General features: G+C 48.3%; 1 protein-coding gene across 1 annotated transcript; it reads left to right on the forward strand.

Annotated features, from left to right (window-relative positions):
• Positions 1-46: 46 nt before the first annotated feature.
• Positions 47-12,860, forward strand: LOC115083883 (gastrula zinc finger protein XlCGF26.1-like). Its single transcript, XM_029587941.1, has 3 exons — positions 47-101; positions 10,768-10,887; positions 11,246-12,860. The coding sequence occupies exons 1-3, from the start codon at positions 68-70 to the stop codon at positions 12,712-12,714; spliced, it is 1,623 nt and encodes a 540-aa protein (XP_029443801.1). The 5' UTR covers positions 47-67; the 3' UTR covers positions 12,715-12,860.
• The last annotated feature ends 7,152 nt before the right edge of the window (positions 12,861-20,012 follow it).

Consider the following 20,012-nt stretch of genomic DNA (forward strand, 5'->3'; position numbering starts at 1 on the left):
TGTCTATTTCTCCCAGGAGGAGTGGGAGAATTTAGATGAAGGACAGAAGGAGCTTTACAAGGAGGTGATGAAGGAGAATTATGAGACCCTGATCTCACTGGGTAAGAGATAATTTTGTTTTCATTTGCATCCCTGGGACACCAAAAAAACAATTCAGTGTGTGAGGTTTTCCTGGTGTGATTTTGTGAAAGAAAGTGAGCAAGTGCTGCAGTAATCTCTGTTTTACCTTGAGAAAATTCCTGTGGGATTTACTAAGTTGCGGTATCTGAGCATCATGGTTTAGTAAATTCCATGTATCTATGGTCAGTAAAGAATGCATGGTCACTGCCCCGATTACAGCCCCAGCCCACAAGCCCCGTTGAGCCTTCCTCCACCCCCCCCTACATCCCAAGAAGCCCTGCTGGTCCATCTTCCTTGCTACCTCCCCATAACCCAGCTAGCACATGGATATTTAATACCCAGAGCTTCTTCCATTATCCCTGCTGCTTTGGCCATTTACCCAATCCCCTGGTCTCCAAAACTAGCCCCCCTCGACCTTTTTCAATCACAACATACATTTTACCTCCCAGCTTACCAGGGTGGCCCCCTGGGTCCACGAGGTGCAGGAACAATCTTCAAAAGGTTAATTTCTGGGGGCTGCAGCTACTGAATATTCAGGTTCCAGTTGGGTTGGGAGGAGGGGGGAGCATGAGGAACATGCCACAGGGACTTTTTTTGGACATGTGGAGGGAGGATTCAAAAGGGGCTTGTGGCCCTTTAAATTGCCAGCCTCTCGATCATCACCAGGCACCGTATCCTGACACTGCTCCTGGGGGGGGGCAATGACTACATTTCTTGGGCGTAGCTAACTTTTCCCAGGGTAGCATGGCATGCAGAGATGTTTCACAAGCTGCATTACTTCATTGCCATAGTGATGAGCTGCTGTGCATGGATCTGCATACAGTGCAGCTCGTCACTTTTTAACTTCCACTGTGCCTGATGTTGGTCAGCTGAAAAATCCTCAAATACCAGCTTTGAGAACCAGCTTTGTGACTGGTCAGCTGTATACATGCCTGGGGCGTGAACTGACAGAGGTGAGAAGGGAAATCGGCTGGGAGTGAGGGGGTCAGCGCTGGAGGATGCTGGAACCAGGGAATAATGGGCCGGTGAGGTGAGTGTGAAACAGAGAGGGGGGAGGGGTGATCAGCACTAGGGCTAGGTGGGAGTGTGATGAAGGGTTTCGGTGTTGGCGTGGTTGTGTGTGAGAGGGGATCTGTGTTGCACAGAGTGTGGGGATCCTCCCTCTCCAAATCAACCCCCCCCCTCCATCCTAGATCTGTCCCAAATGCTGGATCTGCCCTCTTGTAACCTGCATCCTGGATCCTCACTCCTCTCCCCTCTTTCTTGTCCTGGAACCACCTTTGTTCCTGGGGCCCAAGTCCTACTTGCTTCCTCCTATTTCCCTTTCTCTTTCTGCCATTTCCAAGCCTCCCCCGTCTCTGTCCCATTTTCTGATCAGCCCCCTTCTTCCTGCACCATCTCTAATTCTCTCTCGCGTGCCTCTCCTCCATCGTCCGCTCTTGTTCCTTTATCTCCTTCTCTTCCCTGAGGTCTCAGCCTCAGACAAACTAATAAGATCCCTTTCCTAACCCCATAAAAAAAAAAAAGTTCACAAAAGCACAAAATTATGCAGACCGTTAAAAAAAACAAACCATAGTCTGAGAAATGTTTATTTTTGCAAAGTAAAATAAAATTGTTTTCTGATATTTTTGGTGTATAGTTAATTTATTTGGCTCTTTTTTGGGGAAAGGGAACTTAATGACCAGTGCTCAGGAGAGGGGGTAGGAGAGGCAGGAGATCAGAGGAGTAGGGAGGGAAAGGGGCTCATGAAGAGAGATGGGGAAGGGATCTCAGGAGGGAGGGGAAGAGGGATTGGGGGGGACTGAGGCACAGAGGAAGGCGAAGGGGGGGGGGATCGGGGAACAGAAAGAGAGAGAATCACAAGGAGAGGGAAGGAGAATGAGTGAAGGAGAGGGAAAAAAGGGGGGGGGGGGATGTATCCTGGACCAGGAAGGAGGAGAGATGAGATTAAGAGAGGAGAGGTAAGATCCGGCTCCTTCTGACTCAGCTCTTCCCTCACTCTCTCCCCCCAATCTCCTCACTCCACTTGCACCCACTCCAGTCTCCTTCCTCCCTCACTGAACCCACTCCAGTCCCCTCCCTCACTCACTGAACCCATTCCAGTCTCCTCGCTCTTTCCCCCATTCCCTCCCTCGCTTTCTCACTGGCACTCTCTCTCTCTCTCTCTCTCTCATCTCCGCACCCCCCACAGTCCTTCAGTCACGTTCTTTCCTCATTCACTTATTACTCTCCCTCATTTACTTTCTCCTGGTGTTCTTTCCCACCCCCCTCCCACATTCCTTCATCCACTTCCTCCTTTCATTACCTCCCCTTCCTCCACGATCCCTTCATTCACTTCTCTTCACCTCAACCACAATCCCGTCACTCTCCGTCATTCCCTTCCCTTCTCCCATCTCCTCACTCTTACTTCATTTCCTTACTTACTCCAGGGCTCTCGCTCCACCTCCTCCTCATGGATAGGAGGAGGACAGCAGTACTGCAACATCTTGGGCTGTGCCCTCCTCTACTGCTAGAGTCAGACTGTCCCACTTTGAACTGAACAGTGGAAAACGCAACCGCTCCGGCCTCATCAGCTGAGGAAGAGGGTGTGGCCTCTGAGGGGCTGCAATGCCACCGTCTTCCTCCTATCCGCAAGGTGGAGGGGGTGTGACGGGATCGGGGGGGGGGAAAAGGACACTACTGCCGCCCCTGCTACTAGTGATGCTTCTCCTAATTTGACCTGGCTTCCAGTCTCCTGAGGTAATATTGCTGGGACTGGCTAATTCTGTGGCAAGGGCTGAATTTAATAGTCCTTACCATTTCTGAAGATTCACAGGAGACTGGTTAGAGGGAGGGTAGAATAGATGGCAACCGGACCTGTGTCAGGGGGTTATAGTGAGGGTAGAATGGATGTCACACGAGGCTGTGTCAGTGGGGTTATAGTGAGGGTAGAATGGATGTCACACGGGGCTGTGTCAGTGGGGTTATAGTGAGGGTAGAATGGATGTCACACGAGGCTGTGTCGGGGTTATAGTGAGGGTAGAATAGATGGCAACCGGACCTGTGTCAGGGGGTTATAGTGAGGGTAGAATGGATGTCACACGAGGCTGTGTCAGTGGGGTTATAGTGAGGGTAGAATGGATGTCACACTGGGGCTGTGTCAGTGGGGTTATAGTGAGGGTAGAATGGATGTCACACGAGGCTGTGTCGGGGTTATAGTGAGGGTAGAATAGATGGCAACCGGACCTGTGTCAGGGGGTTATAGTGAGGGTAGAATGGATGTCACACGGGGCTGTGTCAGTGGGTTATAGTGAGGGTAGAATAGATGGCAACCGGACCTGTGTCAGGGGGTTATAGTGAGGGTAGAATGGATGTCACACGGGGCTGTGTCAGGGGGTTATAGTGAGGGTAGAATGGATGTCACACGGGGCTGTGTCAGGGGGTTATAGTGAGGGTAGAATGGATGTCACACGGGGCTGTGTCAGGGGGTTATAGCGAGGGTAGAATGGATGTCACATGGGGCTGTGTCAGGGGGTTATAGCGAGGGTAGAATGGATGTCACACGGGGCTGTGTCAGGGGGTTATAGCGAGGGTAGAATGGATGTCACACGGGGCTGTGTCAGGGGGTTATAGCGAGGGTAGAATGGATGTCACATGGGGCTGTGTCAGGGGGTTATAGCAAGGGTAGAATGGATGTCACATGGGGCTGTGTCAGGGGGTTATAGTGAGGGTAGAATGGATGTCACACGGGGCTGTGTCAGGGGGTTATAGTGAGGGTAGAATGGATGTCACACGGGGCTGTGTCAGGGGGTTATAGCGAGGGTAGAATGGATGTCACACGGGGCTGTGTCAGTGGGGTTATAGTGAGGGTAGAATGGATGTCACACGGGGCTGTGTCAGGGGGTTATAGTGAGGTTGAATGGATGTCACACGGGGCTGTGTCGGGGGGTTATAGTGAGGGTAGAATGGATGTCACGTGGGGCTGTGTCGGGGTTATAGTGAGGGTAGAATGGATGTCACATGGGGCTGTGTCAGGGGGTTATAGTGAGGGTAGAATGGATGTCACACGGGGCTGTGTCAGGGGGTTATAGTGAGGGTAGAATGGATGTCACGTGGGGCTGTGTCAGGGGGTTATAGTGAGGGTAGAATGGATGTCACGTGGGGCTGTGTCAGGGGGTTATAGTGAGGGTAGAATGGATGTCACGTGGGGCTGTGTCGGGAGGTTATAGTGAGGGTAGAATGGATGTCACACGGGGCTGTGTCAGGGGGTTATAGTGAGGGTAGAATGGATGTCACATGGGGCTGTGTCAGTGGGGTTATAGTGAGGGTAGAATGGATGTCACGCGGGGCTGTGTCGGGGTTATAGCGAGGGTAGAATGGATGTCACATGGGGCTGTGTCAGGGGGTTATAGTGAGGGTAGAATGGATGTCACACGGGGCTATGTCAGTGGGGTTATGGTGAGGGTAGAATGGATGTCACATGGGGCTGTGTCAGTGGGGTTATAGTGAGGGTAGAATGGATGTCACACGGGGCTGTGTCAGGGGGTTATAGCGAGGGTAGAAGGGATGTCACATGGGGCTGTGTCAGGGGGTTATAGTGAGGGTAGAATGGATGTCACTCGGGGCTGTGTCAGTGGGTTATAGTGAGGGTAGAATGGATGTCACACGGGGCTGTGTCGGGGGGTTATAGTGAGGGTAGAATGGATGTCACACGGGCTGTGTCAGGGGGTTATAGTGAGGGTAGAATGGATGTCACACGAGGCTGTGTCGGGGTTATAGTGAGGGTAGAATGGATGTCACACAGGGCTGTGTAAGGGGGTTATAGTGAGGGTAGAATGGATGTCACCCGGGGCTGTGTCAGGGGGTTATAGTGAGGGTAGAATGGATGTCACACGGGGCTGTGTCAGGGGGTTATAGTGAGGGTAGAATGGATGTCACATGGGGCTGTGTCGGGAGGTTATAGTGAGGGTAGAATGGATGTCACATGGGGCTGTGTCGGGGGTTTATAGTGAGGGTAGAATGGATGTCACACGGGGCTGTGTCAGGGGGTTATAGTGAGGGTAGAATGGATGTCACACGGGGCTGTGTCAGGGGGCTATAGTTAGGGTAGAATGGATGGCTGATGTCGTTCACCTTTATATCTCATTGAGAAATATCTCTGATGGAGACACTGCTAACCTAAATTGCTCTTTTTAGGGGCAGTCACTTGTCTTAAAGATAAGCAAGTTAAGCTTCCATAGCGTCCATGCCTGACCGACCGGTCCAGAGAAGTGATTACGTCTTCCTCCTGCCCCTATTGCAATCTCCTCATTCACTCTCTAAACCCACTCCAGTCTCCTCACTCTTTTCCCCCATTCCCTCCCTCGTTTTCTCTCTGGCACTCTCCTCCCGTCTCTGCACCCCCCCACAGTCCTTCAGTCACGTTCTTTCCTCCTTCCTTCCTTCCCTACCCCTGCAGTCCCCTCACACGTGCCCCCGGTTACTCTTTTTTTCAGACAGAGAAAAAAAACGCTCCGAGCTGACTTCGCTGCCCCCCCTGTAAAGGTCTGCGGCTGCTCCGTCTCCAGCAGTCGGGGCCGCTGTGGGGACTGGTGCTCTGCAGCTAGGAGTGGGCCGCTCCCAGGAAGGGCGCCAGGCCCCTGGCGGAGTGTAGGCCGAGTCCCGTTGAACCCCTTCTCCCTTTCCCCTTGCTAACCAGCATCATGGGGGGGGTCTGAGTTGCTACAGGAAAGGATCGAGCACCGGAAGGTTTCCCGCCACTTTGTTCTCTTGGCGGCTGCGGCGGCCGGCACTGCAGGCAGGGCTCCTGGGGCGACAGTGTCCGCGCTGATTTCCCTAGCAGGGCAGCGGTCGTCATAAAAGATGCGAGGGCCGGGGCACCCACCCACCCTCCTGTTTTTTGAAGAAAAGTGCTCTGGTCGTCCATTGGACTTCCCCACCCCCCAGACCCCCTCCGTAGCCACAGAAATCTCCCTATGCTGCACCGGAGCCCGACTCCTGCCCCCGGGGGATGGAGCGGTGCCACCAGTATGGGAGTCTTGGCCCCTCCGGGAGGGGAGCTGGAGTTTTTGTGTGAAGGGGGCGGGGCTTCCTGTGTCCTGATAAGGTTTAGTTATTCTGTTTTCACTATTAGGGGCTGCTGGCATGGTAGAGGGGAGGGGGAGGAGAGTCAGGGACTCTGTGCGGATCCCCAGGGTTTATTACTACGTTGGAGATGGGGGGGGGGGGGGGCGTTCTTAGGGCCGGGCGACCCCTTTAAGTGGCGGGAGCCCAGTGCACGTTGTGTCTAGGGGGTGCTTTTGCTACCACCCTATCTTTTTCCTCTAGGAAAAAGTACCACGGGATTCACAAAGCCACAGGGCCAGTTACCACTGCTTTGTGATTACCGAGGGTTTTTTTTTTCCCTTTGGGGAGGGGGGAGGGGGGAAGTACTGTGGCTGAAGCATCACAAAAGTGCAATATCAAATAAATATAATAAATATATACTGGGAAAGCAGAACAGTCTGGACAGCACAGCCCCTACACGCTAGCAGATTAATCACCTTGGTCAAACACACCAAATGCAGAATAAGGGATCGAAAATTAGAAAAAGAAGCCTGCAGACAGAAGAACACAGGACTCCTACTGTGCTCTGCTGCCCTCACCAGCTTCAGCCCCGCTCTTTGCTGTGCACTGCACTCGCAGGCCGATTCAGAAAAACGCGCAGGAGAGCCGGCGAGCGCCCGCTCTCCCAGCGCGCGCACAGGCCACTCTCCTGGGCGCGCGATTCAGGGGGGTGGCCTATGCAAATTAGGGCCCGCGGTAAAAGGAGGCGCTAGGGACACTAGCGCGTCCCTAGCACCTCCTTTTGGACAGGAGCGGCGGCTGTCAGCGGGTTTGACAGCCGACGCTCAATTTTGCCGGCGTCGGTTCTCAAGCCTGCTGACAGCCATGGGTTCGGAAAACGGACGCCGGCAAAATTGAGCGTCTGTCTTCCGACCCACGGGCCGATTTTTTTAAATTTAAATTTTTTTTTTTACTTTTACTTTTGGGGCCTCTGACTTAATATCGCTATGATATTAAGTCGGAGGGTGCACAGAAAAGCAGTTTTTACTGCTTTTTCTGTGCACTTCCCTGGCACCGGCAGACATTAACGCCTACCTTTGGGTAGGCGTTAATTTCTGAAAGTAAACTGTGCGGCTTGGCTGCACATTTTAATTTCTGTATTGTGCGGGAATAACTAATAGGGCCCCTTACTGAATAAGGGGTAAAGCTAGCGCGTCGAAAACGCGCGTCCGAATGCGGGTTAACATACTGTACTGTATCGGCCTGTCAGTCTGCCTCAGGTTTACTGCCCTTCTGTTCCTTACATTCTGCCTGGCAGGGGGAGGGAGCGGGAGCAGCAAACAGAGGGCTGCTCTCTGCTGCCTGAGATTCAGGGCTCTGGCCTGATCCAGCCATCAGGACCAGAGCCCTGCCTGCTTCTGCAATGGGCATCCGGCTATGCTCGTAGTCGAGAGCCGCGAACAGGCCTGGTTTTCAAGATACCCACAAGAACTATGCACGAGGTAAATTTGCATGCAGTGCATGCAGATCTGTTCCCTGCATATTCAGTGTGGATGTCCTGGAAACCAAGCCTGTTGTGGCTCCCAAGGACCACCCAGGCAGCTCTGCTGATGATAATCCCTCGGGTTTGAATCTCCTCCCACCACCACAGGACCGGCACAGTTCTATGTTAAAGTTGTAGTTTTGGAGAGAGGAGGAGAGCGTGGTGAGAAAAAAGAACCAATACCCCAATTGAGAGGGCTCCGGGGCGAGCAAACAACAGCTGCAAACCCGACGGTCCCAGCAGCGTCACTGCCGACGTCAGGGGGCGGACCCGGTGAGACGAAGCAGGAAACAGATAAAAACTAACTGTTGGAGAAACACGCTGAGAGAGGAGGAGAGCGTGGTGAGAAAAAAGAACCAATACCCCAATTGAGAGGGCTCCGGGGCGAGCAAACAACAGCTGCAAACCCGACGGTCCCAGCAGCGTCACTGCCGACGTCAGGGGGCGGACCCGGTGAGACGAAGCAGGAAACAGATAAAAACTAACTGTTAGCGGCGCGCAGCAGAGCCGGCGCGCTGCCAAAGCCGCGCGCGCCTAAGGGGCGCGCGCATGGTCGGCTTTGCCCGGCTTCGCCCGTATTCGCCCGGATATGGCCCGAAGAATGTCTCAATGAAGGTCTTGAGGTAAAAAACTTTATTTTCTCTCCACTTAACTCCTCCGAAAATCTATGTGGGAAAATTAGGCAATATACCATAAATAATCTAGTGGTTTCAATTGTAAGTTGTTTTTTGGGAAGAACATGCCTCCAAAAAGAAAGGGCAAGGTGAGAATATTTCCTTCTCTCCCTTTGCCCTCTCCAATTCAATTGGACATAACTAGATTTATGGTTACATCTGGAATAAATGGGTCAGGCATTGAGGAATCTGGTGTGCCTGCTAGTCAGGGAGGACCGGCAGTGCCTACAGAGGAGGCCTCCCTCAGTCCAAATCTTGGACTGCCACCAGCCCAACGGAACGGGAATGGGACTATGGGAGAAGCCTCTGCAGGAATAATTGCAGAGGCTGAAGGTGTTGCAGGAGCGATAGGTGGTCTGGAAATGTCCACACCACCAAATGTGGAACAACTGACTAACAGGACACCCCCTATCCCTACGACCCGTCCAGAGGTGGTTACTATGGACATGCTCTGGGATATGATGGCTGGAACCTTAAACAATATTCAGAGGTTGGAAAATAAAGTTGACGCAATGAATGTCGGAAATCAAAGAGATTTCCTTTCGGTTCAAAAACAAATGAAAGAATCAACTGAAAAAATAAAATTGTTGGAAAAGAATGAAAAGAAAAATATGGACTTCCAAACAGCAGTTATAAAAGATAGAGAATCCATAAGTAAGAGATTGGAAAGTCTTGAAAACAACTCCAAACGCCTCAATCTAAGATTTCTAAATTTCCCCAGAGTGATTGGGGAAACACCAATAATTTCCTTAAAAAATTTCTTAATAGAGGCATTGGGGTTTGTTTTGGAAGACTCCCCTGTAATTATAAACTGCTTTTTCCTACCTAAAGCTAGAAATGTAAATCCTTCAACAGAAGATCAAATGTTCCAGGGTAATCTCACTAATTTTTTAGAAGACTCCCAGGCTCAGGTAATTGAAAGAGGAACACTGATGGCAATATTTTCATCAATCAATGATGTCAATACTGTGATGAAAAAATATTTTACAAAGTTCCCAGTCAATTACCTGGGGAAGGATATGAAAATTTTTCCAGACTTAACTGCGTCAACCCAACAGAAACGGAAGGCTTTTTTAGCCTTCCGGCAAGATGTTATTGCTTTGGGATATAAGTTTATTTTAAGATTTCCGTGTAAATGTCTTATCACAAAGCAAGACGAATCCTTTATTTTTTTATTACCCGACCATTTAAAAAGTTTTGTGGATCAGCGTAAATTATCAACATCATCCCCACTGACATAACATAAGTAAAAGAAAATGTTATCCAGTATAATATTGCCCTTTTTTTTGGTACAATATATTATTTGAAGCTCCCCAAGATTTCCTTTTTTCCCACATCTCTCTCTAGGTTGAGTACAAAAGATGGCATAAGGTCAAGTAACTGAAATATATGTGAAATATATGTTAAATATGTTTTTTCTTTTCTTCAGTTTTATGTTTAGTTGTACCTTAGCCAAATTTTGGTATATATTTGTGTTGTTTAATATAATGATTTGAATTGTATTGAATGTAACATTCTTAAAATGATAAATAAATAATTAAAAAAAAAAAAAAAAAAGTTGTAGTTTTATTTATTTTTCTCCGGCGACTATCTCAAAATTTGATTGCATTATAGCCCTGTTGCCAAGCAGCACCACCGCTATTATTTCTTGCACCAGCTCCTGTAACGTAGGCCCCAGCCCCCTTGGTGCTAGGACCAGGTGCCCCATGAAGCAGTCATGTGCGGTGTCCAGGAACTTTACCTCCCTGACATGCCCAAATGAGACCTTGAGATCTCCCATGGTCACTGTTTCCATCTCTGTTAGCATTTCACAGTCCGTTCCACCTTCCCCGTTCCCAGTGAATCTATAAAGCCCTCCGCCCTGCACCATCGGTCTCATTCATGCGTTGAGACCCCGGAGCTCCAGCCTCCTCTGGATTCCTGCACCTGGAACTGGGCGCATTTCTGAGAAGGCTACCCCGGAGATTTGGATTTTAATTTACTACCTAGAAACCTAAATTTAGCCTCTAGAACCTCCCTCTTACCTCTTCCTACGTCATTGGTACCCACCTAGACCATGACAACCAACAGTTCCTCAGCACTCTCCAAAATCCTATCGAAGCTAATTCATGAGCTCTGATGCTTTTGCACCACGCAGGCAGGTTACCGAGTGATCCACCAGGCAGCAGTGTTCATAGCAGGAATCAAATTACAGAGATGAGCAAATAGAGTTTGCATGACTTCCAAGATATGCAGGCTTTCTTCAACTGTACCGCTGTTAAAAAAAAAAAAAAAAAAAAAAAAAAGAATTTGAATATTTTTTGTTCGCTGAAGTTTCTTTATGCTGGAAATGTTTCTAAGTCTTGAATGAGGGGGAATCACATCCAGAGTGATTATGGGAAACCTAATGCAGCGTTCTTACCCCAGGAACAGGCTCTCTGACCGTCACCCCTGATATTATCTCCCACATTGAACGAGGGGAAGAGCCGTACATCAGGGACGAGCCGGGATCAGAGGAAAGAGAAACTGGGAGAAGCAGCTGCTCAGGTGAGTGCAGGAATAAGAGGGACTGGGGTAAAACTGCTGAGATGAAGAGTGGAAGGAGCAGCTGGGAACTGCAGAGACCCCTTCACAAGCTCCTCTGCAGATCTCATATGGTTTCTGTTACAGGCACTTGTTGCATATGATTACCCTTTTTGAACCCAGACAATTAAAGCCATAGCATTGGCTGATCATCCTAAAAATGATCTGTCCCAAACAATATAGACTTGGTTCCATCTAGTCTCCCGTGGGGAATTCTCTCCCATTCCCCTGAGTCTGATTTCCAACTACATTTGAGACCATCAGTCCCTTGGGGTCCATTACTGTGTGTCTAAGACATGTCTGCCTTTCTTACTTTATCCAGAGACTGATGTGCCCAAGAAACAAAATGCAGAGATACATCACTGTGAGCTCAGAGAGAATCCAAAAGTGAACAAGATGATGTTAGAAAGCGATGGAAAGGATACCATTTTACATTCTGACTGGGGAAGAAGATTCAGGAATCAGTGCATCTCAGAAAAGAATCAAAAAAATCTAACAAGAAACTCAGGCATGTGTGAGCAAAGTGCCAGTTATATCAAATGTTCAAGGGAAGAGCAGAGAAGCCTGAGAATGGACAAAATATGTTTCTGTGATATATGTGAAATATTCCTCACAGATCCTATACCTCTGAAGTCACAGCAGAGATATCACATTGAAGAGAGTCCATCTACATCTGCAGATTGTGGAAAAACCTTCAGTCAGAGGGGAGAACTGCTGGAACAGGAGAGAATCCACATAGGAGCGAAACCTTTTACATGCACTAATCAGAGGAATGGTTTCACTAGGAAGGGAGGCCAAGAGCAATACCATAAAATTCAAACTGAAGACAAACCATTTCCATGTGCTGACTGTGAAAAAAGATTTCAAAAGAAATCACATTTAACTTCTCACCAGCGAACCCATACAGGAGAGCGACCATTTTCATGTAGAGAGTGTGGTAAAGATTTCAAGGAAAAGGTAAGCCTTGGAAAACACCAGAAAATCCACACTGGTGAGAAGCCCTTTTTATGTATTGAGTGTGGTAAAAGCTTCAGATTAAAGGATAAATTAAGGCTGCACCAGAAAATTCACACTGGTGAGAAACCATTCTCGTGTACTGAGTGTGGTAAAAGCTTCAGAGTAAAGGAAAAACTGAGAATACACCAGAAAATTCACACAGGTGAGAAACCATTCTCTTGTTCTCAGTGTCATAAAAGCTTCAGGGTCAAGGACACTTTAACAAAACACCAGAAAATACACACTGATGAGAGACCATTCTCATGCACTGTGTGTGGCAAAAGCTTTAGGTGTATGGAAAACCTCAAAGGCCACTTGAAAATGCACACTGATGAGAGACCATTCTCATGTACTCAGTGTAATAAAAGCTTCAGGTGCAGGAAAAACCTCAAGATTCATTGGAACCTCCACACTGGTGAAAGACCATTTTTATGTATGGAGTGTGGTAAACGCTTCAACCAAAAGACGCATCTCACAGTGCACCAGAGCATTCATACGGATGAGAGACCTTTTTCATGTACCATATGTGCTAAACGTTTCAGGCAAAAAAGAGAGCTTAGAATGCACCAAAATGTCCATAGTGATGAGAGACCATTTTCATGTACTGAGTGCAGTAAAAGTTTTAGGTTGAAGATAAGTCTTACGCGACACCAGAGGAGCCACACTGGAGAGAAACCCTTTATATGTACTGAGTGTAGTAAGAGTTTCATGCTGAAAATAAGCCTCACACGACACCAGAAAAGGCACACTGGAGAGAAACGATCCTATAGATCCCAACGGAGCACAGTCGATTAAAAAACCCCTGGAGGCTCAAAATCTGAATCGGGAATGATTAGGGCAGAGCTTTCCAAACTTTTCATGTTGGTGACACACTTTTTAGACAAACATAATTTCGGGACACAGTAATTCAGTCTACTAGTAAACCAGAGGTTAAAGGTTAAACGAACGAAACATATTTCGACAATTTATGTATGTTTCCTTAAATATATACATAAATAAAATGTTTCACGACACAACCTATCTCATGAAAACCTTAAATTTATATTAAAAATATATATTCCAAGATTCATGTTATTGTTATAATTTATGAGAAACAATAATAAAACAAATTGTCTGTCCCCCACACACTCATCTCTCTCCTCCCCCCAGCACATGTCTGGCCCCCACACACTCATAGCTCTCCCCCTCAAGCACATGTCTGTCCCCCCAGCACGTTTGCCCCCCACTCACTCATCTCTCTCCCCCCAGCACGTCTGGCCCCCACACACTCATATCTCTCCCCCTCAAGCACATGTCTGTCCCCCCAGCACATTTGCCCCCCACTCACTCATCTCTCTCTCCCCAGCACATGTCTGGCCCCCACACTCATGTACCTCGTCTTTTTGATTGTTGCCAGTTAAGTGCTTCACTCCCTTCCATGATCACCAGACACTGCTGCTTGCAGTCAGTACTCCTCATGGCCAGGCCTCATCGGCAGCGGCAGCAGCAGCAGCCAATGCAAGGATGGCTGGGCTTGTTCCACCCACCAAGCCCCCCAAAAAAACACGATTGACAGCAAAAATCACCCAATAATAAGCAACCCATAAACTGAAAAAAAAAAGTGAATCTCTAGAAAAAAAAAAGCCCAAACTTGCGTCAGAGTTAACCGGGCATGTGCGACACACCTGCACACTGCAGGCGACACACTAACGTGTCCCGACACACAGTTTGGAAAGCTCTGGATTAGGGAGAGGTGAGCTTAGAGCCGAAGATGAGAGACTGATATTTGAAGCACATGATAGTGGATTACAGACAAGATAATTTATAGCCAACATAGAAAAAAAAGGGTAAAACAGATAAATGCAGATTCTGTATAATAGAACTAGAAATAGTTACACATCTTATTGCTGGATGTCAAGTGTTGATGTCAGAAGGCCTGTATAGAGAAACACATAATAAGGTGGCACGGCTCATCCATTGAAAATTATATAAACACTATAACAGAAAAGCACTGGTATCACAACCCTGAGAGGACTGTAGAGAACGATGAAGTTGTGATCACCTGGGATATCTCCATTCCAACATATAAAAAGCTTGATTGCATGAAAACCAGATATCTTGGTATAGGAAAAAAGCACAAGAACAGCATTGCTATTAAGCAACTACTTAGTGGATCGCATGGAGAGAGAGAAGAAGATCTTCAACTATCAAAACATGCAATCAGAGACCAAGAAAATGTGGCGGAAAGATACAGAAATAGTCCCATTTGTATTGGGTGACACTGGCCTGATTAAAAAGAACTTCCAAGTATATCTAGATATGTTGCGCCCTATGAACTCCAGAAGGAAGCTCTGCTTGGCACTACACAAGCATTCTGAAGGGAAGTAGCAGTGAATTTGAGAGCCCGAGATCATACTCGGCATAGTCTGGCTTTCAAGTTATGTGCAAAATCGCCCCATTTGGTTAAAAGAGAAGATTCCATAGAGTACTACAAAGAAGCATAATGGCTAACCAGCATACAGAACCACATGGGAAAGTCACACAGCACAATTATTGAATAGTCTGAAGTAACAACAAAAGAACTGGAAACCCAAATTGAAAAAAGCCTTGGCCGTGATATAGTCTCCAGCTTTTGGCTCAAACAATTACCATCTCTCCACCAAGTCTTGGCAAACTACCAAAATCAATTGATCAGCCAGCCAGCACTAACCCAGCAGTGGCTATTAACAAGTCATTTCCTCAGAATTGCCAACCAAAAGGTTGCCTGCCTACAGTCGACAAGCTGTTCACTGCAATAGAAGCAGAATAGATCATGCAGTCATATAGACTCGAATACATCATGGTGACGGAAGAGCAACAAAACAGGAGCATACGGAAAGAGCACTTGATTCTGAATAAAGCCATCCTGCCCAGCTGTAAGAAAAACCAAAACGTCCCTATAGCATGGATGATCTATAAGGAAGTGTTTGATAACATTCCACAATCTTGGATAATAAATTGCCTTGAAATGTATACAATAAATCCAGAATTGATGGAGTTCATCAAGTTTACCATGAAAAGGTGGCAGACTGTTCTCCATCTGAATGATAAAGATGGAACAATCTGTTGTTCCTAACCTCATGATTTAGCGAGGCATTTTTCCAGGAGAATCTGTATTACCAGTCTTTGTTTTTTCTGGCACTGTACTAGGGTTGCCATCTGTCTGGATTTTCTCCGGACCGTCCTGATTCATGGTCCAGAATGCCATCCTCCGAGTAGTCCCACTCTGATCGCGGCCTGCAGTGCGCGCTTAACCAGTCCCTTGTGTGTCTTCCTTCCCTCCTGGAACAGCGCAGCCAATCACTTGCCAGTGCCGCAGCTGCTGCTGCTGTGTGTCACGTGCCGATAGCTTGGTTGTAGCACTGTGCATGCCGCACGTGCAAGCCAGCCTCATGGAGCATGTGCGCCTTCAGGCTGCCCGGAAGCGCGCTCTGGCTGGCTGTGCACTATGCTGCAGTTTGATGGTGAGCGAAAGCCCTCCTCCCAGCACCCCCCCCCCCCCCCCCAAACCAATCCAGCCTTGAGCCTTGCCCTTGTCCCCCACAACGGTCGGGATGTCTTTCTCTCCGTCCTGTGCTGCTTACCAGTGGGCACTTGATTCTACACAGTCGTTTGTGCTCAGTTGCTCACACAACACACAGGCGGCTGTGCCACTCCCCCCTCCCCCATTCCTTCTGCCTGGCCGTTAACACTTCGTGGAGCCTCAGCCTCCATGTTTTCCTCCCCCCCCCCCCCCCAAATCCCCTGACCAAAGCAGCATCAGAGGAAGCCTTGTCTGCACAGCATGCTATGTTCAGTTGCTCATGTGTCGTACGAGTTATCTCCCGTCACTCCCCCTCCCCAGCCCTGCTGCCCAAATAAGGCAATGGGGTGTGGAGGGAACTTAGAGAAGTCCTAGCAGCTCCGCTGGCTGACCATTTCAAGGTGATGCTTCTTTAGAGGCGGGACTAGTTCTGGAGGACAGGAAATGGGCAGATGTGGTTCCTGTTCAAAAAAGCGGAAGTTGAGGAGGCTGGAAATTACAGGCCGGTTACTCTGACCTCTGTGGTGAGCAAATTAAGGGAATCGCTGCTAAAGCAGAGGATAGTGCAGTTCCTGGAATCCAGTGGCTTGCATGATCCAAGCCAGCAAGGTTTCACTAGGGGCAAATCTTATTGGATGTATCTGATCAATTCCATTGACTGGGTGACCAGAGAGTTGGATCAAGGGAGAGCGCTAGACATAGTGCACTTGGATTTCAGTAAAGCCTTTGACACAGTTCCACACTGGAGATTTGGAAATAAATTGAGCGCCCTTGGTATGGACCCTAGAATGGCTGACTAGGTTAGAATCTGACCGAGTGGGAGGCGACACAGGGTAGCGGTGAATGGAGTTTGCTAAGAGGAGAGTGTGCCTCAGGGATCGGTCCTGGGGCTGGGTGTTTTTCAGCATTTTCATCAGCGACATAGCAGAAGGATGATCAGGAAAGGTTTGTCTTTTTGCAAGAAGGTGGACAGCCAGGAAAGTGTGGAAAACAGGAGGCGGGAGCTAGTGAAGCTCGAGTAGTGTTCTACAGACTGGCAGCCAAGATTTAATGCTCAAAAATGCAGAGTAATGCATTTAGGCTGCAAATAGCCCAGGGAGAAGTACAATATTGAAGGTGGTGAAATTCTTTTAAGTACAAAAGAAGGGTGGGCTCTGGGGGTGATCGCATCTGATAATCTTAAGGTGGTCAAAACAGGTGGGTAAAGCGACAGCAAAAGCCAGAAAGATGCTTGGCTGCATTGGAAGAGGAATATTGTCCCTGGTGAGGCCTCAATTCTGGTGACTGCACCTTCAAAAGGATATAAACTAGTTACAGTTGGTTCAGAGGGTAGTTACTAAAATGATCAGTGGTCTTCATTCTAAAGCAAATGGGGGTTAGACTTAAAGAGGAAAGGCGAAATAGGAGAGATATGATAGAGATATTCAAATATCTCAAAGGCAGGAGGTTAGTGTTGCACTGCGGATGGGAGAGAGCACCAGGGAGCACTCTCCAGCTTGGGACGAGATAATTGTGCCCTTGCGGTGAAACATCCTTACCCTGAGCCTCGACCGGACCTGCACACTTCCTGGAGAGAACACCAACGCAATAGTGGTCTCTGAATGGTCAGCTGACCGTTCCAAGCCCTTTTGGACTTCCGCTAAGGAGCGGCGGGAAGCAGCAGGCCGGACAGAGGACAAGGCAGACGAAGACATCGGACATGGCAAGGCAGATGAAGACTCAGGACATTGCAGGGCAGAAGAAGACTCAGGACGTTGCAGGGCAGACGAGGACTCAAGGCATGGCAAGGTACGGACAGGGCAAGGCATGGCAAGACAAGGCAAGACTAAAACCAATGGTTAAAAGTCCAGAACCTCCAGGCAGACAATGTCCATTCTGGCACCCTACTCAACCCAGCTGGGCAGAGTCACGGACTACATGAGAAGGCATCAGAGCCATGGAAATCCACGGACAGGAACGGGCAGGCAACCCGGTCCCTCAGGTGCCCTACACAGACCAGCCGGACTGGTCACGGAACACACTGCAGGACAGGACCTGTCCAGGGAAGGACACATCAGACAAGAACATCAAGGCGACGCAGACATCAAGGCAGACTGACGAGGGAAGAGATGACTCCTGGGTGCCGTCTGATGGAAAGGCCCACCAGCGCCCTACATACCCCAGCCGGGATGGTCACAGACCACTGGGCCACTACGTGCCCTACCAGCCAGCTGGGCTGGTCACGGACTACGAGGGACGGGTCAGGCAGAGCTGAAGACATCTGGAACAGACGGATATCTAGACATCAGGAATGGATGGACAACTGGACATCATGGACGGGCAGACAATTGGACATCGTGGAACGTCAAGGAAATGCAGAGACCAGAACATGGAACGAAGACACAGGATCCCACACAGAACAGAGTGCCTAGGAGGTGAAGCAGCCATGGAGTCCTAAGGAGGACTTACTCCTTGCGAAGGCGAGGAAGAACTGAACTGAGGAGCCTTTTATAGGCTGAAGAGGCGGATCCAGGAAATGACGACATCCAGGGCCCACTCCCTCACTGGCCCTACAAGAAGGGCAGAGAGAGGCGGCCCCACGCCTTAGGAAAGGCAGGAAGAGGAAGTCTGCAGGACCCTGGACAGCAGCTCTTCAGACGCTGACATGAAGGAGGAGCTGGGCCATGCAGGCCCCGACGTGGGAGGCGGCTTCCCTGCCACACAGGAAGAACTGAGGGCGGCTCCAGCCGCAGGAAGATCCGGGGGCTGTGGCCTCCAGGTAGCAGGATGGCTGGCATCAATGGCGACCTCCAGGCCGTGAAGAAGGAACCGAAGTCCGCGGCTCCCAGCCGCGATGAACACCGGGGGCAACTCCATGCCGTGAAGAGGTCAGGCATCAGCAGGGCAAGGACCCTGGTAGCAGCGTCTGCGGCCTCCTGCTGCGGGAAGGATCCCCGGCGCGGCTCCTGCCGTGTCGGCGATGATATCGGGGGTCAAGCTGGACTGGCCTGAGAAAAGGTCGTGAGCAGGATTGCAACAATTGGTTTCATTCAACGGAAAGGAAGCTGTTGAACGAGGAATCATGGGATGAGGGTGAAAGGGAGTAGACTCGGGAGTAATCTTAGGAAATATTTCTTTACAGAGAGGGTAGTGGATGCTTGGAATGGCCTCAGTGGAGGTGGTGGAGACAAAAATGGTATCTGAATTCAAGAAAGAATGGGATAAATTCCAGGACGTCTCTGAGGAAGTGATGGGAATTGTAAGGGCTAGATAAATTGGACGGATGGGCAAAATAGATGGGCCATGTGATCTTTTTTTGCTGTCATGTTTCTGTGTTTCCATTTTATTATTTAACTTGATTACTTATTAGAGATCAAGCTATGTTATACTTTGATTGTATAATCATTTCTTTTTATCTGGATGTGCGATGTGTGTCTATTATTTGAATTATTGTAGTCTATCTTTGTGGATAGAATTATTGTGATTGTGTTGATTTTTGTATGGTTACTTTTATAATTTATTATGATAGATGTATTTTGTTAGTTTATACACTGCTTTGAACCCTTCACAGATAGGTGGTCCATAAGTATGAATAATATCTCTAAACTGTACATATGATATGCTTGGCTCTTCTGTGGTGGGTCTTTGCACTGTTCCAATTATGAGCACAAGGGGTCATTATAATTAGCTGAGTGTTAAAACTGCATGCTGAAATTCTGTGCATAGTTTCTTATTGCACAAGCTAATCTTTTTTTAGCTCCTGATACAGTAAGCTAATGGTTTGCTAATGCATTGGGGGTTAAAAAATGTATACTAACCAAAAATTATGTGCAAAGAACACATCAGTTATATTTTATGTTCAAAGAATATGTTTTATGTGCATAAAATATGATTTATGTGCACAAAAAATACTTTCTGCACAGACAGCACATGAGAAAACTGAGAACTAAGTCCAGGCAGCTGCACTCCTGAAGACAAAAACCGAAATAATGTACTGCTCTTTCTCCACAGTATACCCAGTAATAGTAACAAGGAACAACTGATGGTAATTTGGGATAAATTGGATAAAGTAGATAAGCATGACACAAACTTAAACTAACTGAGTGATACTGTAGAAAGACATACGGGTCGATACAGTATCGTTCGGTCGAAGATTGCCCGTCTGTAACGTGCTCGGAGCGCACAATTCGGGCGCGTAAGGCGATCCAGCGATACAGTCTCCAGTTTCACGCGTCCTTAGCGCTTCTTAAAACAGACACATAACCCTTTCCGCACGCGGCATGTAAATGAACGAATTAGCTGTATAATGCTGTATAATGAAGGAATTAGCTATTCCCCTCCGATACCGTAACGCGCGCTCAGATTATCTCCTTAGTAACCCGCTGTTTTGCCGCGGCCTTAACGTGTTAGTTTACCGCCTCCCCCTAGTAGGTGTTAGGACTGTGAGTCTAGTAACAAATCCATCGACACCGCTTAAGATACTCAAAAACAATAAAACACAATAAAAAAAAAGCGATACAGAGATGATCGAGAAAATGTAATGCTGTGGGACACATAAAACCTGTCAGAAAAA

The sequence above is a fragment of the Rhinatrema bivittatum genome, chromosome 2 (genome assembly GCF_901001135.1).
Source record: "Rhinatrema bivittatum chromosome 2, aRhiBiv1.1, whole genome shotgun sequence".
NCBI lineage: Eukaryota > Metazoa > Chordata > Amphibia > Gymnophiona > Rhinatrematidae > Rhinatrema > Rhinatrema bivittatum.